Source organism: Aythya ferina, assembly GCF_964211825.1.
Source record: "Aythya ferina genome assembly, chromosome: Z".
Classification (NCBI taxonomy): domain Eukaryota; kingdom Metazoa; phylum Chordata; class Aves; order Anseriformes; family Anatidae; genus Aythya; species Aythya ferina.
The window spans coordinates 84512384-84535289 of record NC_140299.1 but is presented as its reverse complement, the minus strand read 5'-3'; the positions used below and the strand labels follow the sequence as shown (position 1 = coordinate 84535289).

The following is a 22906-nucleotide window of genomic DNA, read 5'->3' as shown; positions in this document are numbered from 1 at the left end:
ACAGTTTGTTCAGTACTGCAGTACTCCAGATATGGACCAGCTACTGCCCTTGGATGCACTGCTGGCATTTTTGGCTGAGTTCCATCTGATATTTAGCAGGCTTAAGTTTCAACATCCAAAAATCAAATAGAAAAATCAATATTCCAGCTGGAGGAACCAGGTACAGACATTATTTAAGTGCTGATATGAAACTTTTAACACTAATTTGTTGGAACAATAGATTAGGTATGCTTTTATCAACACAAACACAATTCATGTGCTGGTCACACACCTCTGATAAGATATCCTTCACTGGGTGGGCTTCACTACCTACATTTGTATATTAGCACTGGTGAGGGATGTTAAACACGTGGCTGCTTCCTCCAGCAGCTCTGCCCGGCACAGACCAGTGCCACCCAGCATGGTTCTGGCTGTCTGCTGGAGCCCAGCTTCTCTGACTGGGCCAGGGGACACAGCTGCAGGTTCAGGCAGCAGTGGAGACAAGCACGTACCTTAGACACACGGGCACAGTCTGTCTGTCGACATTCACTATTTACATCCCTCTATTTCTTGTTTCTGACTCCCCCTTTTCCTTATTTTCCCTTGTGCCGAGGTCCTCAGATAACCTTACTGAGACAAATACTTCCACATACTACAAGTACATCCATCCATGACTGACGAGGTTTGGCTCACAGTGTTGGCTTTCCTAGCAATTGCTGGTCAAGTTTGTGTCATTGTATTTTCCTTATTCATGGTGTTGCCCTTTTCTTATATCCTTTTGCATCTGAAAGGTTCTTGACCAAAAACACTTAGAGGAACGGAAGCCCTCTCCTCCCACACACCCTCAGATACATTTCTACCTTTTCTTGAAATTCAGTAAACACTTCCCAAACCCTTTATCTACCTAAAAAGCAGACAAATGATAACTCAGCTCTGGAGAGAAAAAAAAAAAAAAAAAAGAAAAAAAAAAGCAGCTTGCCTAGAGAGTACTGGAAAATAGTATATAGAAGGGCTTCAACAAAACTGTCCTCTCACTGCTAGTACTTGGATTTACACTGGTGTGGTTGCTGCTCATGCTCTGACATGTTGCTGATGCAGGCTAAAGGATAAACGCTGCTATGTGACATATCAAGTGCTTGTAAAACATACATTTTCTAAGAGGGACGGGAGAAGAGCTGGGCAGGAGGGGCTGGAGGACTCCCATCACTTCTTCACCTCCCTTAACATCACTGCCAGCTGTCTTTAAACAGTAAGTTGCAAATGATTCCATTCACAAATTCAAAGGTGTTACATTACCCTTAACACAACGACGACCACTTAACACAAGAGCATCAGAAAGTACATACACTTTTTAAGCATCACTGAGGCTTACTAATGAGCTAGAGTAATGTTTTATATGGGATAGCACTCTAAATCCTAGCCCTCTTGACTTCACATTTATTGAAGACAGTTCTATTTGGTATGACACTGAGCATATACTGTAACTCTGGGAACCACAGCTGTGACTTAGTTAATGATCTCCATAAATCCTACTTAAACAGAGACAAGAAAAGAATTATGCAAATGAATTTCTGTACCACATGTACATGATAACTGAAATTATACCAAAATAAGCTTCAGTATATGAACACCAATACCTTTTATATTTGCGTATGTGAAAAATGGGGAAGCAGGGTTGGGGTAAAGACAGTTTAAATTTTTATTTCAGAAGAGTTAAGATACCAAAAGTTGAGAAGTTTCTTATAAAGGGAAAAGATGATGGAAACATATATACAAAGAGGGATGGTTAAAAAACACAAGACAGATTCTCAAATACAGCTGTGAATGTGATCAATAATTACTCTCCGAAACAGATCTTTTTAGAATGATGATTAAAGCCTGCTTCTTTCAAAACTGCTTCTTTCTCAGCACGTGCATCAACCAGTCACACTTGGCAGCTAGATAAAATGTCATCCATCAGTCTCTTGTAGACCCAAGCATCACCTTTAAGCCGTTGTCTCCTGATACCAACTACTTCAGGTTTACTGAGTTGACATACTTCTAACTCAAACTTCATAGTTACTTTGCCAAAATCTGACTGTGTTTGGCATTTCAGAGTATAACTGTACAAAACAAAGGAGAAATAAAATCATTTAATTGTTTAATGTTTGTTTTGAAATACCATTTTGAATGAGTAACAGTGCTTTACAGAAATTACCCTACTGGTATTCATATTACTAAGAAAACAACCCATAGTGAAGTCAACTGAGAGTTTTGAATACATCAGTCCTACAGTGCTGTCGTTTGTACCCAAGTACAAACAGATGACAGTAAAGGCCTACCCCAGCCATGGGAACTGCTGCCACAGACCCTGATTCATGGAGCACAGAGCTGGAAGGCACTGGGGTGTTCCTGCATTTTACCTAGAGACCGGTTTCCTCTCTGCAGAGACCACTGCTGAGAGGCTGGCTACAGCTCGACTCTTGCTAGTATGAGAAATGGAAAAACTGATTCTGAAATTTAAATCACCACACTAGAGAGGGGCTCTTCTCTGTAGTTATGTACCTGCCCACATTTTGAGCTTGAGCATCACAGGTCCAGGCATATTCTGACATACTGGACAATTAAATACTCAAGCACTTCAGAAGATACATATTAATGAGCGATACAAGACATTTATTTCATGCATTGGAAAACTAGCAAATAGATATTAATTTTTGGATCAAAAATAGGAATTGACACTAGTCTGAGTACTTTATCTCATTAGCAAATCCTAAAATTTAAAATAAACTTGCACAAAGCATGGATTCTTTGCAGCTTTTAAAAATACACTGATCTCTTGGCCAAATATTTATGTTTTTACTGCCAATAATAAGGGTTACAGGTATCAACATTACCCTCCCAATGTGTCTAACTTGTGTCATAACCAACCTTTTATATTTAAAATTTCACAAAGAATAGACAAAACTCACATCAGCTTCTAAGTGTCACCTCACCATTACTGTTTAATATTTGTCAAAGAGCTCTATGAGACCTCATGTAACATTATTTTGCATTGTGTGGGAAATTTTCATCACACATAAACATTTAATGTTCTCTATACTTTCTCAGAAAGCATCATATTTCACAGAGTGTGGCCAAGAATGTAAATTTAAATACTTTGCTTTATCAAGGACTAGGGTACTGGCTATTTAGATGTGTATATGCAGAAGTCATCCTTGTTTCCACTTACCCCTTTTTAACATACTCCACTTGCTTCTTTGAAAGGACGGCGATTATTTCATTCAACAGTTGGTCTGGATTCATCAGCTGAGTAGTGGTAACATTATAGTGTGCCTAAAAGTAGTCAGCCCATTAAAAAAAGTCAAGAAAAGTCATCTTTCTCCCCAAACCGAAGATATTATGGAAACTTTTCATACAGAAAGCTTTAGAACATATAACCATATTGACAAGAAGGCTTCAAATCCCTATTATCATTAAGGCACTGTAGTTAACAGCAAAAACACTAGAGGTGAACTTCTGGACAATTAATATCAAAGCATGCACAATCTCTAATCCGGCATAAAATCCAAAACAGCAGTGATGGGCCAGGGCAGCAAAGAGTCTTATATATAACCGGAAGTAATTGCTTGACAGGATTACAAAAGACAGACAGAAGACTGTGCTTAAAGCACCCTTTAGTTGGGAGATTGTCTATCCTTTATTGCTTAGCCAAGACGGTGCTTCTAGTATCAAGTAACACACACGGTTCCATGAGGCTTTTCTAGCCTTAAGGCATCACAGCATTTAAGGAAACAAGGTTATTTACTACCCATAAGTTTATGATTATAGTTTTGTTTATTTCAAGGTTTAATGCTGCACATAATAGACTTGTCCACTAAGTGACTTCTTGAACTTCTCTTTTGAAGAGACAACTTCTGTTCAAATATAAATTCCATTTAAGTGATTTATATGGCACTGTTCACTGCATGGAAATGTCTAGTGTTATGCCAATGCATTTATAATCTAGAAAAACTAATACCAAACCTATGAATCAACTTTGGTAGGTAGAAGTTATTAATTTAATGTTAAAGTGTTCTGTGCAAAGGAACTTTTTATTCTAAGGCTGTTTAAAGAACTAGTAGTAATAAACTGGTTTGGATGAAGAGACATCAAAACTTTGAAAATCAAAAATTATGCTGACAGCGTCAGAAATTCTTTTACAGGCTGCAGTTCTTTAGGTTTTAAGCTTAATCTCAGATTCTCCTGAATTCTAAGAACTGTCCTGGAATACCTTCCCATATATATCACTCCTAGAATACAAAAAATGAGCAAGGGATATAATCAAAACTCACTTTATGGCATCAGAGGGAGAGCTAGCAATAGCTTTCTACAAAAACGTGATTAAACATTTTCAACTAGGGCTCCCCTTTAAACCCACCCTGTTTCCCTCTTATTTGATTATATGGCACACAAAAAGCAATGGTCAAATCCCCAACTTGATGTGCTGGCAACTTGCCTGAGCTCAGACTAGCACTGACTCCCCTGGCAATAACTGGGGCAATTATCACAGTAACAGAAATGCAGGAAGAGCAACTGCAATTTTTCTGTAGAGTGCAGGCAAGTCAGACCACAGAAGTTTTCACAAGGCCAGTACTAAAGGTACTGGATGTTTTCAATAACTCTCCTCTGTTTCCACATCAGATTTCCCCAGCAGCCATACCTTAAGTTTCCTTGGCTCATCTCTAGTGGATCGTTTCTTTTTGCTCGGCGTAAGCATTGTGATCACTTTATCTAGGCCTCTTTCAAGGCTTCCAAATATCTTGGCCTTTCTCTTCTTTTGGCTGCTATCCACATGAGCTACATTGAGATCTAGTTCCACTGAGTGACACCTGCTAAAGAAAAAAACAACAATGTAATTAGCTGTTTTATGTCAGTATTCAGAAGCTAGCTATATCAAATACATTATTACAGTATTACCGGAGCTGACAGAATGAAGTAAATAAAACCAAGTGTAGTGTATTAAGAGAGTTTCTATTTAAAAGTCAGTTGAGCTTTAAACTCAGAGATTTATATGAAAACCACACTCTAGGGAACTGGAACAAGAAAGAATTTACATTACAGAAAACAGGAATGAATTCTGAATATAATTGACTTCTAGTTTTAAAACTTTTTTCTGCCTTCAATATTTTCCAGTGAATATAGAACAAGGTTTTAGGAAGGTTTTAACCCAGATAGTGGGAATACAGCTTGCTGTTGTAAACAAGGCTTCCTAAGCTGTTCATGGATTAAGGTAGCACTGCTCTAAATCAGAAATGTATACAAATAACTGGACATTTACCTTCTCTCAGGAAGAACCTCAGCTGCTGTCAGTTCGTTTGTATTTGCTGGATTTTTGGGTTTCTTAATTGGGGTGACTGTTGTGAACTGGCTCTCTGAAAGAAAACATTCAAGCCAAAACAGGTCAGGTATGTTTTTGAAACAGGATTTTTCTTAATTCAGGATTTCTTGTAATTAGTGATTTATTTTTTAAAATCAGCCCCCTATCTATCTCTGGCCTGCATCTTCAGAGTAATAAAACATATTTTTAATATAACAAGACTATCCCTGCTACACAAAGTAAAACTGAGGCTGAATTCCCTAGATCTCTACAAGTCAAGTCTTTGAGTGACCATGCAGTTCAGTATTATGAGTTTGGAAGAAAAGAGGATTAGAAGTGCTTTCTTGCTCTGCCACTGGTCCTATGATAAATACTGAGGAATTTGCTATGTTAAACAGTTGCATTCCAAACCAAGTCATTTCCTTTATATGAAAAGGTGTGAATGATATAGCCATGTTTAATAATACACACTACATATTAGTATAAAAAGTTCCACTATCAACACTGGCAGAGTTGTTTCAAATGTGCAGAAGTAAACCATAAGTGAAACTGTCCATATAAGAGCTGTTACAATTGAACCATATCTAAATGCTCCAAGTTTCAGTGTTATAGCACTGCATTTGGCCCCAGACAATGATGATCTCAAAATTACTAACTGCTACTTCCACCACTTGCTATCCCTAGGAATTACTCCTACCTATCCTGAATGTAGGAACATTCAGTGAAACAAAAAGTTTGGTTTAACTCTCAGGAATGTCTAACTAAAATGAGCTAGAACCATATTTCTGCATTTCTCAATTCAGAAGTACCTACTTTAACCTTTTAAACTTACCATGAAGAGAAACATCACAAGTTACCACATATAATCTTAAGACAAAAATCAAACTTGTACGAACTACTAGCCATTAAATACTTCCTTAAATACTTAACGAAGGACAGTGATGTGTTCAATACCCTTTATAATGTAGTGTCATCCTGCAATCACCTAGTGTTTCTCAACAATATCCCCTATTATCTAGAACAGAAAAGTCTCCTGTTGTAAGGAGCCCTTAGTATTGAATGACAGAATTAACATTTACAGAATCAACACCAAAACTTTAGTTTCAATGGTTGAAGGAAACAGTAAGAGGTATACAGGATGTGCCAGTTTTTATAAGAATGAAGGCTGAGGCCGGCCTTTTTTGGAACTTAGATGAGCTGACATAATGTACGCAGGTTTCTGTGGTCCATCACATAACTGTAAGACTTCACATTGTTAACAGAAGTACTTTCACTGCCACTCTGGACAGGTACTGTGAAAATAGATAGGCTACCATGAGAAATCCAGCAGTTAGATTTCTTTTAAAAGCTAAAAGCAATAAAACCAGATGACTAAAAGCATAGCTTTGTTTTCACTCAAGGTAATAGCAAACAAAAAACAAAGAATGAAGAAATCTTCTAAACCTTCATGGGAAAGCAGAAACATATGCTAGTTTTAGGAATACAACACTTGATTCCCAAAGTGCATTCAAAGGCACATTCACATGAAACTGTAAGAAGTAATGACTTCTGTAATTAACATAAGAGTATGACTCCCTGACATATGGTTAAACCTCTTGCAGCACATTGTCTGATGTACAGGCTGGTGACTGTATACTGTGACAAAACAAAAGTCTTACAGAAACAGATGCTTTGGATACACAAATATTGTGTTCATATTTTAATTTACTGTATTCCTAAGCAACACATGTTCTTGGTTTTCATTTGTTACACACAACATACCTTTGCAGGCAGGTACTTGAATGGATATGCCTTGTCCTTGCTTCTCAATCTGACTCTTTCCGAGCGGAGTCTTTGGAGCAGGAAGCGCAAAGGGCATTTCATTTTTTAACGCTGACTCTGTATCAACATTCTCTTTGTTTGCATGCTTCTTTGATGCCACTTTTCTTGTCACTGGAGTTGACAGTGTGAATTCCGTATTATCCAGTTGAGCATCATGCCTTGAATGCTGCCAGAGATGTAACAAAAAAAACATTTTTTATTGTATTCTGATCACATTCAGGGAAGTTACTGACAAGGAAATTCTAAAATCTAAGCAGGTCAGACACAATGGTTATAGAAGTATTATACACTACTCATCTATTGAGCAAAACAGTTAAAATCTTCAGTACTACATTCCCTCCTACAATGACTTGATTTCTGACAGATTGAGTCATTTGACTTTTATCTGATCATTTAAATTCTCCAGCTTCCATATTTAATAGTATTTATTCCTCACCAGCTAATCTAAACACAGCTATGAATTTGCATTTGGTTTAAGCTTATAAATTTGAACTGCTTCACTGTGGATTTTCTTGCCAATACTGAACTTCTTCCTGTACCTTCAAAGACCTGTCCAGCTCTAGCCTAGCTCCAAAATCTCATTAGCTATGCCTTATTTCGCAATGTGTTTTAAAATCCTGTTTGACTCATTTGCTTATTCCTTTACGTGCTGTTTTTATGCAAACTAAAGGTCACAGTTAAGGTTCTCATTAAATTAATCGTGTTAAATATTAATCATTTTAATTATTTAGCTGAGCATACTTCTTTACTCAGTCTGTAACTTTTTTTGGCCATGGAACACTAAATGTTGAAATATTTAATAAGTGTTATGTACAACGAGAAAAAGATTTCTGCATTAAGAATTGTTTGTTTTTTTCTTTAAGGAACTAACACTAGTTCTTCAAACACCTGCTTTGTTCCGTGACTACTTAGAATAAACTCTTCCAATGGAGACTCTTCAAACAGTGAAGCTGCATCAGAAAATTCCATGGATCCAAATGCATACGGCATTTCACTCGAGCCTGGTGCATCTCCATATGTCACAGTTTTTTCAGACTGAAAAGAAAGATTCGGTTGAGATTTCATTGCAGTATTAAAAGTGAGATTTCATCAGAAGAAAAATCAGTAACATCTAAAACTGCCTTTTTTTTTTTATATATATAAATTCCTAACAGCTAATGGAAATTCCCATGGCAGCAGCCTATGATAAGATCTTAATATTGCCATTGTAGATTTGTCAGTTGATTTGTCAATTATATCAAGAGCAGATAGGAAATTATTCTCAAAGCACATCTTTCCCAACCAGTGTCAAGAAGAGTAGCAACTCACAGAAATACCTGCCTTTGATTTCAAGACTTGGACCATGAGCTCTTTTCATCAAAAGCCAAATAATAAGCTGGAAAGAACCCCAGAGAAGAAGGCAGCGAAGGTTGAAAGGGGGACAGATAACAGTAAACACATCACATCCAAAACATGTGATTGCAGAATCCACAGTAACACTTGAACCAGCATTCAGAAGACTTCACCTACATGCAAGCCTAGACAAAGTATGATTTACTAAATCATACAATTCACAACTTCAGTCAAGATTTCTCACTTTCATGTCTCACACCACATTCAATAACAATATCACAGGATCCTTAGTTTCTAGTTTTTGATTTTGGGAGCCCCTTTCCCAAGGACTTGTTTCATACCACTTTGCTGAAGTCACATATGATACATAGTCTGTTATGCAGCACTACTAATCTTAGGAATCTCATCTGTATTACAGAGCAGCTGGATGAATGAACTGAAATAATTTACTTTCAAGTGAATTAGATGCCTAATAATGTATTTACTTTGAGAGCTTGTCTTTACAGAGAATAGCACGTTCGGCTAGCTAGCTAACATTTTTATACAGAAGTTCAGAGGTCAAGGAAGGAATGGCTTACACTAAGTCTGAAATTTTACTGAATGCTTTTGAGTTTGTCAAGCATAATTACTGCTGACATTACAGATGGCTGCATACTACATACGATATTGCAAGCAATTTAGCAACTTCAGACAAATTCTGAAGCAACCTATGTGCACTTTTCTGCCAAAGCACAGGAACAAAAATTAAGAACTAGCTACACACAAAAGCACTTAAGATTCGAATTCCTCAGGAAAAATAAAAAAATAAAAAATGTTTCCTTTACTCAAAATAACCTGACTCCTCTCAGAGATTCTGTTCAAAAAGGAAGCAGATGAGGAGGAACAGGTCTCTGCCCTTTAACCATCCACTTATATAGTATCCACGTCATTTCAAAGTAGGCTGCCTGGATGACATGCCAGGATGTTTCAGAAGACCTTCCTTACTAAGCCAAAAAACTAACAAGGTGCAAAAATATTTAGTGACAAATACGGAAAAGTAAGAAGGTTGCGATCACAAAAGGCAATCTGGAACACTCACACAGGCCAAAGAATGGGCTATTTTGGTTTCAGGAGCTGCTAAAGGGAGATTCTCTGTGGTACTCCCAACTAGTTGTTCCAGTAGTACTACTTTGTAGTAGCAGCCCAGCTGGCTAAAACAAACAATGAGGAGACTGAACTGTTTAGAACAGAACAATTCAGTCAGAAGGGGCCTTCAAAGATCATCAGTTCCAACTGCCTGACCACTTCAGTGCCAAGCAAAAGTTGAAGCATATTAACGAGGTCATTCTCCAAAAGCCTCTTGAACACTGACAGGCACAGAGCAATGACCAACTCTATGAAGCCTGTTCCAGTCTTTGACCACCCGCTTGGCAAAGAAATGTTTCCTGGCATCTAGTCTGAACCTTCCAAGGTACTGTTCCCACACATCCTTCCACTAGTTCTCAGTGGTCAGAGGTGAACACCTCCCTGTGTGCTTCCCCTCCTCAGGAAGCTGCAGGGAACAATGCAGTCACCCCTTGGTCTCCTTTTCTACAAACTACACAACCCAAATGTCCTCAGCCTCTCCTCACAGTACATGACTTCCAGCCCTTTCACCAGCTTTGTTGCCCATCTCTGGATGCTCCCCCTTGGGTGGGCTGACCGGGCTGTGTCTCATGCACCCCAACACAGGTTTGCCCCCTTGGCTGCCAGGGCTCACCACTGGCTCACATTGAGCCTGCTGCCACCAGCATCCCCAGGTCTCCTCCTGCTGAACTGCTCCCCAGCCACTTGTCCCATCTGTGCCCAACCTCAGCACTGCTCCATCCCAGCACAGCACCCGGCATTGCCCTTTGCTGAACTTGATGCCAATGCTCCTGTCTGTCCTGATCCCTCTGCAAGACCTCTCCTCCCTCCAGGGAGTCAGAGGCACTCCTGGTTGAGTATCATCAGCAAACTCCCTAAGGATGTATTCCACACCTGCATCCAGGTCATGGATAGAAATGTTGAGCAGGACTGGCCCTAGGATGGAGCCCTGGGGAACACCACTAGCTGTCTACCAGCCAGTAGGCCCATTCACCACAACACTCGGCTCTGCCACTGAGCCTCTTCATCACCCAGAGCAGTGTTCACCTCTTCATAGCATAGCTGGACCAGAAGGATGCCATAAGGACAGAATCAAAGTCCTTGCTAAAATCCTGAAAGACAACGTCTGCCACCTTCCCTTCATCCAACATGTAGGTGAGCTGGCTGCATACATACTCTCTTACTGATGATTAGGGCATCAATCTGCTTTCCCAGGCAGAACTTTGTTGACATGGAAACATTTTTATCAGAATGTTGTCCTGTTGAACTCTGAAACTTACCTCTGGGCCTGCTGAGGGAGTTGTGCTGGCATGCTCTGTTAGCAATGGAACCCGTAAGCGAATGCGCTTGCCACGAGCCTTCTTGGATTGAAGCAAGAGATATGTTGCTGACAACTGGTCGTAATTCCACTAGAAAACAAAGGTATTTAGATGTCTTTGGAAAAGTTGTAAGTAGACGGTAAGCTCAGTCTTCTGAAAAGTTTTGCATTTCTGATTTTTTTTTCCACCTGACGTGTAACACTTAAGTTTGATCATGTTCAGATAGTTTCAAACTTCAGCTGATTCACACAACACATTTGAAATATAGAAGACACTTCTTCGTGCTTGAAACTTACTGTATAATAAAAACATTAAGAGTGAAAACTAAGGCCAAGACAAGAATCTTTGCACAGAAGTGAATGGCAAAGCCCCTGTTAATTCAGATTTGCCTAGCATTTCAACCAGACTCTCATTTTTTTTTTGTGTCATGTTCCAGCCTAACCCCAAGCAACATTTATTTTTGGTATGATTTTCAGCAGCTTGACTACAATGAGTACCACAGGTATAATTGTTGACAGGCTCGCAGCATAGTATTGCTAGTTTGAATTAGTTATAACACATTAGAAATCCTCCAGTAAAGGACTGTGTAAATGCCACAAACTTAATTGAGAGAACTACTCTCCCTTATTCAAAATATTCAAATTCAAGGGACAATTTTTAGAATCAGGTCCACCTCATGTTGTAAGTCTCTTCTACCAGGTTAGAATATCACCACTAACACATTGGTACAATTCCTCTACAGCTAGTCAGCTCAGCTTTTGTCATTTATATTCCAATGGGACAGGAACTGATTCACTTCTTTCAAAGTTGTGAAAAGTAATTCCCCCACGCTTATTTTATAGCCTGGCTGAGCGATGCACTGAAAGTTTTCCCTCCGCTATCAGAACATTTCAAAGCACGGAGTTCAGCCAGTGCATGAAATCTGTTGTTCAGCCAGACATCTTTAGGGCGAGTCTATTTTGCCTTTCAGAAATTCATAAGGATATCAGCATGGTAGAAAATATCAATAAAGTTTAGGAAACACAATGAAAGGAGGAAAAAGAAAAGGCAAATTTGAGCTTCAGAGCTGTACTGACAGATCTGAAATTCTGTGGGGATTCCGTAGGTTGGAAAAGCACAGCAAAACTCACGCCTGAGAATAAGGGACCATGAGGCTGCCAATACGCTAAGGTTACTTACTGTATCAGCATGCTTAATTACAACAAAGTAACAACGTGTATTTCTTACCTCTGATATTAATTCCGATATACTCTCCCTGCTCTGGTTGTGAAACACGGAAAGCTCTGTCACGCAGTCCTCGTCAAGGTGTCCCTGCTGCAAGAACACGCACTACATTCAAGCATGAGGCTTTCAGGTTGTCTCACCGAGACACATCTGACCATGACACTGTTGTGATATGCCGCAGGCGGAGTCCCTAATTATCCAAGATTTCACATTTTGTATTTTAGTTAGCATCATGGCTAAATGTTGCCGTGAGTAAACGGAGAAAGTCACACAACTTCAGCAACTTCAGCGTCTCAGCCCTCCTTGGTGAGAGGTTCTGAACTCACATAGGAAAGGCTGTGTGCAGATGAGATTTTTCACTTGAGTGGAAGCTACACTTTTATCTCTTCTTAAATATGCAAAGCTACATCAGGCATGCACGTCTTTGCCAGAGCCGCTTAAAACTGACAGTGCGTGTGCAACAAGCTGTTCTTTACCTAGACAAACAGCGGCAGCCAGTGGCCAGCAGGAGGCATTGGCTGCAAATGAGCATCAGCCGCTCATCAGCGCTTGGTGACAGCTGGAATTTCCCCCAAGCCCCCACACTATCCTCAACTCACACACATCAAAAGAGTTGAAGTACAGAGAGGACAAACATGCTTTCAAAGAGGTCAGGTTGTTGGCCAAACGAGCAATTCTCAGTGAGAACTAGAATTAAGATAAACCATAAGCATGTCCAAGAAAAATAATAATACTTGTTTTTTACCCCCTAAACAAAAGTATTGACCAAGGAGCCTGGAGAATCAACTGGCTGCTCATATACAGAAATTCTGCACATTTTGATGAGAAGCTAGCTGTTTTGCTAATTAAGCATCAACTACAGAATACAACGACAACACACCTTGAAATGCCTCCTCAAAAGAAATGGCAAAGAACCAGTACCGTTGTGACAAATAAGATTACATGAAATGCCAAGGAACCTCCTTGGCAAGTGTACTTACTGGGTATTTACTTTGCCAGTGGACAGCATCTGAATAACCTTCCATGAGCCACGGGTGACTTAACAGATGCTTAACTGTAATCCGCTTCTTTGGGTCCACCTAGTGGGCAGGAAGAATCAAGTTGTTACACAAATCTGTGAGAATAGAAGAAAAAACTTATCTTTTATTCAGACCTTCTGGGTGCTTAGAACGGATAGAATAGAAACCAACAATGTTTCAGAACCCCACCAAAAGGAAGGTTAAATGTCTGAGCTGTGAATAACAGTTACAGCACCTATGGTTACAGTACATGTTCCAGTAACATTCTGCAGGGACTACACTGCCTAGACGTAGCCTGAAGGCATATTTAATATGCTCAGCTTCATTTATAAAACATCTCATTTATAAACACTTCTTAATTGTGCTGTATCAATAGAACACCCAAATGCACGGTGCTTCAAGACTTCATTTAATTATTTACATTTTAATTTCTATATCCATGAACTATTATTACATTCTTGCATGAGAATTTTCTGCAGAAGACAAGGCTAACCTTTCCTTCAAAGATTCAGACATATAAGAGTTTATCTTCAAACACCAAATATTTTCTAAGTACTTCATAGATGTAGTATTCCGACCTAATGAAATAGCATTTTGTAGACCTATCTGAGTAGAAGCAGCACCTTTACCTGTAGCATTTGGCTAAGCAGCAGTGTACTGCTAGGAGAGAGCCACTTTGGAATAGTATATTTTCCTCTCTGTGGAAAAAAAAAATAAAGAGGGTGTAGAATGAACCTTGAATAGTTAGGTCAAACAGGATTATTAAATTACTTAGGTGATAGTGACATCTCTCTTCAGCGAAAAAGGAAGAACAGCCACATGCAAAAAATGTTTGAGAGTTGAGATAAGGACAGGGAGATCACTCACCAGATACCGTTATAACAAAAACAGACTTGGTGTAATGAAGATCAATGTAATGTATTGACAAATGGTAATAAACTAGAGCAGTGAGAACTAAAAACCTCCTCCCCCTGAGCAATGCAAGGGAATAGGTCAGTCCATAATGCTTTGTCCCTGCTGCTCCCTACACCTCCCTCTCTGTCCCTGCTCCCCATGGGGTCCCTTGCAGGGGATGCCGTACTTCCCAAACTGAGCCTGCGGGGGCTGCCCACAGGCAGCAGCTCTTCAGAAACTGCTCCAATATGGGTCTGCACCATGGGGTCCATCCATCAGGAGCACGCTACTCCTGCAGATGCTCTCACCAGACCTCCTGTTCCATCCTCACAAACATGGTTAGTGATATCATTAGAAACAGATGGCGGGCAGATTTCAGATTTCACAGTGCAGCTTTACTGGGAAAGTAAGGCATCAAATCCACATGATCTGCATGTGGATCCAAGGAGCCCCATTACCCATTTTGCTTTTAATATATCACTACAGATCAGGACACAAGGTAAAACAAGTAGCATCTCCTTGACTGAGGACAGTGCTGGAAGGCAAATGCCTCGCAAGAGCTACCAGAAGCATAAGATCACTCCAGAAGTATTTTCTTCTTGCAGGAGCTATAGCACGTACTTGGTTGTCTTAAGTATTCCCAAATGAAGAGATGTGGAACATTCCAGGGAAAGAAACAATGTGTGCAAGCGCTGTGATCCTACTTCCAACCACAGGACCATGTGGGTTGGGAAATCACGTGGGTTGGGAAAGACCTCTAAGATCAGTTGATCCATCCTTTAACCTCACACTGCCAAGCCCACCATTAAACCATGTCACCAAGCACCTCATCTACATGGTTTTTGAATGCCTCCTGAGTGGTGACTCAACCACTTCCCTGGGCTGCCTGTTCCAATACCTCTCAACTCTTTCAATGAGGAAATTTTTCCTAATAGCCAAGCCAAACCTCCTCCAGAGCAACTGGAGGCCATTTCCTCTTGTCTTATCGCTTGGTGCTTGGGGACACCCGTCCCCATCTCGCTAGAGCCTCCTTTAAGGTAATTGTAGAGCCTAGATTCAAGCAGCAGCCTTCCAACAGCCTTGAGCTGAGATTACAGTACATTTCAGCATCTGTAACCTGTGAAATTAAATTCCACAAGCATGTCTAAGTGTCTCCATTTCAAGCAATTTTCATCTCGCAGCCACACAGAATTAAAACAAATTCAGAGCAGTAATAGCAAGCCTGCATCTTAATACCTGTGAGGCTTCCCTCTTCCACTGCACTCAGACTGAGTTTTAAAACTTGCTCATCTCTGTTCACCTCAACAAGTTCCACTGGCCAATGTTTCACCTCTCCAAAGAATGCAGCTCCTGGTTCTCGTGAAGTGAGGCCTCAACTCCGCAGAAACCATCCTTGAAGACTCCAAAAGATCTCCTGTCCCCTCCTACCACCACAGTCCTTGAATCCTCTTCAGGATGCTCTACTTTCCAGTCATACCAATCTCTTGGTCAAGGAAGGAGAAGCAGGTAGAGGAAGCCAAAGACCTCAGCCAACACAGCTGTTCCACACTCCGCTGGCTTACTGGAGGCTTTGTGAACAGAAATTTGCTGGCAGCCTGCAAGTGGTTTGTGGAGGTGTCTACAGGATGCCAAACAGCAGCTGTTCAGCTGTACTGGGAGGAATTTACAGGGAAACAGAACCAACAACTCAGTGCTGTTACTTACTACTTACTCAGCCTTTTCTGTTGGAGGCAATTTATGGGGTCTTGCATTTCCTCCTCATTCTGGACAAAGAAGTGCTGACAGACAGCACACTGAATGTAAGCCAGGGGTGTCTTCTGGCAGAAAAGATGCCCAACACTACCGTGGGCTGAATTAGGAAGCAGCACCAACACACCAGGGGGCTGAGCCCTCTGCTCAGCTCTTGTTGGATGACATTTACAATGCTGCACCTAGGTTTCAGCCCTCTTCAGGAAAAGCATCGAATGGAAGAAAGCTCTTTGCATGCTCATTCTGGAGGAGGAAATCTCAATAGCAGTGGCAGAATCCTGCCTTTCCCAGAGAGGAGAATAGCTGGTATTCAAGAACAGTCAATCTTGGAAAATCCGATGGCAGATTTACGGTTCTGTCACAGCATATGGAGAAAGCAGATGAAGGATCCCCCCCCCAAAATCCAGCCCATTGACAAGAAAATTCTTCTTCTGAAACTCCACTTGCTATCATCCACCAGTTGCACCAGGCTAGTGTACCGGGAAGGCCAATGGAAGAAATGCACAAAAGGCTAGGAAGAGCAGCAGAAAGGGACAAAATTCAGCACAAAGGCCTTTTTGCCTTAGGCAAAGCCTAGCAGGTTCTGTCACCAGAAATGCAAACCTCTAGCAACACTCAGCCATGTCCCTCCTAGCACAACCAACACCTACCATTATCCTCCTGTAGACTGCCATGACGTTGTCATCATCAAAAGGGAGAAAGCCACACAGCAGAGCATACAGCAGTACACCCATGCTCCAAATATCTGCCTAAAAAATAAAAGCGCGTAGATGTTCACAAAGCAGATGTATACAAAAGGGCTTCATGACAGACCATATGGTCCGCCCTTGGCAAAGTCCCCACACACTTCATGAAGAGTAGGCTCATCTTGTTTAAACAAAAAAAAAAAAACAAGAATCAGAGGCCAACAACAACAGTGCAAAGCTATGAGAGCAAACAAAAGACCGACTCCATCCTAATAGCAAAGCAACTTAAGAAGCTTGAAGGGATTCCCATTACAGCATTTTGGATAGATTAACAAATTGCAAGTAGTCCCAGAGTTTCAGGTATGAAATCAAAGCTGAGAAACCTCTTCACATTTTCTGCACTCTGTTTTTTACAACATTGTGCAACAAAAAGGGACCAAGTCTTCATGCACAACTTGCAAGCTAAAGAAAAGCCTGACAAATCATTAGAACTTTGAGATTGCACAAAAATTTGTGACAAGTGAGGAGTAATTGACAGAGGACATTGCTCTTTCAAAGATTTTGTAGTAGAAGAACGTTGCTGTTTTGTAGGGCACTAAAAGATGGAGCAACTGGTGGAGGTAGGTAAGGATTAGCCAGAGATAAACCAGCCAGCTACCTGACCTGTGGCCAACGGTACTGTTTGAGTCTGCGACTGCTAAGGCTAGTTGAGGCAGCTGTGGGAAGTACCAAAGTAATGCTGTCCAGGGGCATTCAGGAGGGAAACCAAGTGAGCATACCCCAACTTCACTGCCTTTACAAACAGGGCACCAGAGGAGAAAAAAAAAATTAAAAAAAAAATCACACACTAAAACTCTGCTACATACCTCTGATCCAATATATGCTTTGCCCTGAATCAGCTCCGGTGCTGCATACGCTGGGCTTCCACAGCAGGTGTTCAGATGGTAATCAAGGCCTCCCTAGAATAACACAGAAATCGGAATAATCACACTGAAGCCTTGGCTCTAACACGCTTTATGTCATCTAGTACTGACACAGTAGAAGCATCAGAGGCTCCCTCTTTTTCTGCAATGCATCTATGTTCACCTTTTATTTTGCTTTGTTGTAACTTATGGATTTACTAAGCAAATAGTCTAAGACCATAAACATCTAAAACCACAAACATGTTCTGATCCCAAACTGCTCCTTTATCTATGTTCCTTGGCAAGATGCATTCTTTTCCTTAGCTCCTCATCTATTAAGATGAATTCCTTGTGCAAACGTGCAGATAAGAGATACAAACCTGTGACGAAGTGATCTAAGAGCTACTGAGCATGAGGCTAGATGGTTATTTATGACAATATTTAGTGCAATAACTTTGCAAAGACCCACTGATAAAACACTTCCTTATCAAAACCATGTTATTATTTCACATGCACTGTCTTCTACACAGATCACAATAAGATGATGTTATTCCACTGAACTGATGCTCTGTTGGTCCTGATTACCAGCATGATGCTCTAACTTGCTCTATTGAGTCAAGTAAAACAAGCTGAGGGTGAATAACTCCCTTGGAATCCCTAAAACTGTCTCCTCATTACATTGATCCTCACCAGCACCCACCTTGCATGTTAAAAAGGCAAACAGAAAAGGCTCCTCAGAACTGTTTCTAGGATCAAGAAACAATTCAGTACAAACACACAGAACCAGAGGATCTGCATCTGTCACCTGTATAAACTTGTTGGTTCTATCCACAATATCCATCTCCACAAAAATCTTTTGAAGAAAGACATACACAGGTGAAAAATGCATGAAGGAAAAGTGCATGCCAATCTGATATCACGGGCCCTTGTATGAGACAGAAGGTGCTGTACATACCAGATGATCTCTGCCTTAGATTACAAAAATATCAGGTCTACATGGAGAAAACGATTTAACAGACTGCTCAGAGCCACAGCTGTTAACTGTTCTCTTGCGCAGTTCAGTCCCTTCCAAGGAAGCAGTAATTGCATCCCAACCACATCAATGGCTTTACTTTAGGGTGTTTGGGCAAGTCACTGCATTGCATTCTGTGGTCAAACACGCATTTCTTTGGTGCACATAGTATTGGATCGAGCAGGTACTCTTACCTTTGGCTTTGCACAGAGTCCAAAGTCTATCAGCTTCAGATTATGTTCCTCGTCAATCAGCAGATTTTCCTGGTGAAAGAGAAAGCAGCAAGCAATGCTTTTCAGCTGAGCATCTGAGGAACCACCTTTTCTTTTTTTAGGGCTTGGAGATGGCACGGGATAAAGCCCTCAGACACTGCGTCTGACTCTGCTTTGAGCACCAGGTTCAAGCAGAGACCGCTGCAGTCGCTTCCAACCCAAGTTATCGTATCCTCCTCCGGATTCACCAGCTCATTGTCTAGAAGCCAATTCCTTGCAAAAGGCACAAACAGCGCTTTCTTTTTTTTGGAGAAAAGCTCTTTGGAGACAAAGATCTCATCAGCTGTCTGGGAAATTGCCTGAGCTCCAAGGGTTTGCTTTTCTCAGAGATATCAGCATCTCTAAAAAATGTAAAGTTCTAACCAATTTGTGGAGAAACACTCAAATCTTCCAACCACTAAAACAATGCTTAATCTGCAAAGACAGAGAAGCTATAGGATGGGGCCAGTAGCGTGCATCTTATTCTGCACCCTGTCTATACGTATCCTTCATTTAAGCTATCAGACTCTGTTCCTTGAGGCACAAAACCATGACAGTGTGCACAACAGATTGACACCATCAAGGCTCTCTCCAGGTGCATACTGGAACAAAGAGCATAACAGAAATGCCTAACCAACATCCAAATTAGTTCCATATCTCTGCTCTGCTCCCATTTAGAGCATGAGCAGAGAGTCACAGAACGGTTTGCGTTGGAAGGGACCTTAAAGATCCTCTCATTCCACTCCCCCTGCCACAGGCAGGGACACCTCCTGCTAGACCAGGCTGCCCAAAGCCCCATCCAGCCTGGTCTTAATCCACAGCTTCTCTTGGCAACCTCTTCCAGTGTCTCACACTCCTCAGAGTAAAGAATTTCTTCCTTATAGCTAATCCAAATCTACACTCTCAGTTTAAAACCACTACTCCTTGTCCTATCCCTACATCCCCAACAAAGAGTCCCTCCCCAGCCTTCCTTTGGCCCCCTTTAGGTATTGGAAAGTTGTTAAAAGGTCTCCCTGGAGCCTTCTCTTCTCCAGGCTGAACAACCCCAACTCCCTCAGCCTGACTTCATAGGAGAGGTGCTCCAGCCTTTCATCATCTCTGTGGCCTCCTCTGGACTTGTTCTAATACTTCTGTGTCCTTTTGCTGGAGGCCTCAGAGCTGAATGCAGTACTCTCAGTACTATGTTCTATTTCAGAGGAAAATCCCTTCTCAGGGTCAGCCACATCCGGCTCAGCTGAGGCACACAGTAGCAAGCAGAAACAATACATTTCCAGAAGACATCAGATCATTTGTTATTGTTTACAAAAATGCAACTACTATTCAGGCTTACTGGTTTGAGGTCCCTGTGGGCATATCCCTTACTGTGAACATAAGCAATTGCTGAAACAATCTGCCGAAAAAACACACGAGCTTCCTCTTCTGAAAGACGGTCCTTGGAAATAATGTAATCAAACAGCTCTCCTCCAGGACAATACTGCAATAAGAAGGTAAAGTGCAAAAGAGAATATGTTTAGAGCATATCCAGGAAGTCTAAGTAGCAATGAGATCACAGAAAGCACTGGACAGCAGCTATAGGACTCTCTACATATTCCCTTTGCTTTATCAGTATCCAAAAGTTTGGCATGGGTCACCACTGCAGCAAACCACACAAGCCAAGAAGTCTGACCCTTGCCTCAAATTTTGTATCCAAGACATTACACTCTTGTCATGGGTGGTGCAAATCACGCAGGAGATGACAATCACCTCGGAGTTCTGGTGTCTCACAGACCTTGCTGATGCTATTTTAAAATAATTGAAATGCGAGGTAGGAATTAAACTTATTTCACTTTTTGTGAACACCAAAGAGTGGCTTTTACGAGAAGACAGAATATGTATTTTCAGCTTAATGTTTAAAGCAATGAATCTTGAACAAACTCATCAGTTAGGTAACCTCTTAAGAAATGCATCATTTCAACTTTACTGTTATATTATCACATACTGCTAAAGCAGACAGATCGTGTACTGTAACCTCAGGCGTGGCAAAAACACTATTTCTTACCTCTAAGACCATGAATATTTTCTTGGATGTCTCTATTACATGATACAACCGGCAAATATGTTGGTGACTTAAATTCTTCATGGCATCAATTTCTGTTTTAACACGAGGCAAGTCATCCTAAGAGACCATGAACATAAGGTATGAATTTGATGACTACTTTGACACAACAGTAAACTATTGCAGACTATTGCAGAAGTCAAAATTTCACAGCATGTTTCTGACAGTAAATTATTCAACATTAACTCATCTACAGCTCTTCCATTCCCCCCATATAATCCTGATCAGCAAAACCTGAAGACATAAAATAACTAGTGTTTTCATCAGCATTTTGTTTGAATTATTGTAATAATTTTCAACTTCCTCCATTTTACAGCGAGTGAATACTGCCCGCTTCACAAGAAGGCACAACGTTTCCGGTGCTTTGTTAACAACATTCCTTGAACTCTACAGCATCCTTTAAAAGGCAGGAGGGCTAGTAGGCAGCATCTTTATGTACCGCACCCCTTTGCTCTTGAGAACTGCACAAGAAACAGATGATGCTATCAAATGTTAAATGTTTTTGACTTACCCCTAGAGCAAGCTTGTCCATGATTTTTATTGCAACTTTTTCACCAGTAAGAAGATGTCGTCCCAGCTTTACCTTCGCAAACCCACCTAAAAGTGAAAACACGGACATTTAACACAGCGTGATAACATGCTTTCATCCTTTTAATCCCGCTTGCAGAGCAGAGTACGCAGCACGAATTGCGTGCAATGCCTTCATTAGAGGAAGAGGCGATTTGAGTGATGGGCTGCCAACTAGCTTCAGAACCCTGCTCCAAAATTCACGGGCTTGAAGTCACTCTGTGCTCAGACAGCTGCCAGAGCGGCCAGGCAGGCAGCAATCAGGTGTCTTTGCTCAGAGGGCACTCCTACCCGTCCCAATCGTTTCGCGCAACTCGTAGTACTTCAGAATCTCCTCATCGCTGCTGACGGACATCCTGAGGCCGGCGGGCGCCTGCCCTTCTGCCCAGCACCTGCAACGACAAAGCGCCACGCGTGGCTGCGCTGCCCTCACAGCACGCCCCGAGGCGCGGAGGGGCCGCTTGCAGCACCGGGACCCACCGGGACCCACCGGGACCCCCCCGCCGGGCCCGACCCCCGCCTCACCGCTCCGCCACAGCGCCCGGCGCGGCCGTTGCCGTTTGAACCGCCCGCCCCGCCCACCCGCCGGCAGCACGGGGCCAATGGCGGCCGCCGCGCGGCGCCCAACGGGAGGGAGGGAGGGAAGGAGGGAGGGAGAGAGGCGCAGCGGGGCGGCCATGTTGGGAGGGTCGGCGCTGCTGCTCTGCACCCTGCGGGGTCTGGGAGAGGGTGGGGAAGGAGGAACATGGTGATGCGCAAGGCCAGGGGGCCTGAGGAGATGGATCTGTGGGTCCTGAGCGAGTGGGCAGGCATTGCCCATCACCAGGCTGGGCAACCAGATCCAGTGGGTGGCACCCCTGGCCATGGCAGGGGGAGTGGAACTAGGTGGTCTTTGAGGCCCCTTCCAACCTGAGCCACTCGACATTTCTATGACTGTAGGATTCCGTGATTCTATGAAGAAGACCAAGACACTGTCTGTGGCAGGGTCACAACTCTTTATTGGGATGACAACCACATTTGCCCTGCTAAAGGCGCGGGGGCCTCTTGCAGGGCTGGGGAGAGTCCGGGTCGCTGTCGGCTCTCCTCTTCGGGGGGCGCCGCGGCCCCCCAGGTGAGCTGTCCCTGCCCTGGCCAGGAGGAGAGGGCCCGTGGCTTGTGCCCGGCACCGCAGCCTGTTCTGCTTCCTCCTCTTCAGGCTCTGAGAAGAGCTCCTCCTGCTCCTCAGGCATGGGTGCAGCGCGCGGGTGGCCAGGACCCCCAGGCAGGGCGGCACTGGAGGTGCTGGGCAGCTCCTCGATGTCCGAATCCTCCGCGCTGCTGGAGGAGAGCAGGCTGGTGACAGGAGTGTCCCGGGGGGAGGCAGCAGGGCTGGGGGTGGCCTCCAGGCTGTCTTCGGGCTCCCAGGTGTCTTGGGAGCCCTCGAGGTCCACCTCAGGGCCGTTGTACACGTAGAGCTGGCTGGCAGGACGCGGTTCCAGGAAGCCCAGCTCCTCGAGGAACTCCTCGCTGCACGTCTCCTCCATGATGGAGATGAGCCGCTGCACAAAGCTCACCGTGTGGCCCTGCAGCAACGGCTGCAGCTCCTGCACCAAGGCGTGCTCATCGAGCCCACAG

General features: G+C 42.4%; 1 protein-coding gene across 3 annotated transcripts; it reads right to left on the bottom strand.

The window, feature by feature from the left end:
• Positions 1-1654: 1654 nt before the first annotated feature.
• Positions 1655-21991, bottom strand: MELK (maternal embryonic leucine zipper kinase). Of its 3 annotated transcripts, none has more exons than XM_084504257.1 (18): positions 21818-21991; positions 21584-21684; positions 21237-21322; positions 20669-20785; positions 19961-20104; positions 18574-18642; positions 17332-17424; positions 16430-16528; positions 13766-13834; positions 13098-13196; positions 12121-12207; positions 10855-10983; positions 8027-8173; positions 7079-7304; positions 5279-5372; positions 4661-4832; positions 3191-3294; positions 1655-2081 (listed from the first exon to the last, which is right to left on the bottom strand). In XM_084504257.1, the coding sequence occupies exons 2-18, from the start codon at positions 21645-21647 to the stop codon at positions 1904-1906; spliced, it is 1977 nt and encodes a 658-aa protein (XP_084360383.1). In that variant the 5' UTR covers positions 21648-21684; positions 21818-21991; the 3' UTR covers positions 1655-1903. The 3 variants fall into 3 exon arrangements, with proteins under 3 accessions (XP_084360383.1, XP_084360385.1, XP_084360384.1); XM_084504259.1 differs by having other exon boundaries at positions 4661-4829; XM_084504258.1 differs by lacking the exon at positions 21818-21991 and adding an exon at positions 21783-21815.
• Between the last annotated feature and the right edge of the window lie 915 nt (positions 21992-22906).

Excerpts from the sequence above, each read along its gene's own strand:
- MELK (XM_084504257.1), bottom strand. The coding sequence starts at position 21,647 with ATGTCCGTCAGCAGCGATGAGGAGATTCTGAAGTACTACGAGTTGCGC. Across the intron at positions 21,323-21,583 it reads GCGCGAAACGATTGGGACGG|GTGGGTTTGCGAAGGTAAAG; the intron begins GTAGGAGTGCCC and ends TTTCACTTTTAG. Across the intron at positions 12,208-13,097 it reads ACTGGCAAAGTAAATACCCA|CAGGGACACCTTGACGAGGA; the intron begins GTAAGTACACTT and ends GTGTTCTTGCAG.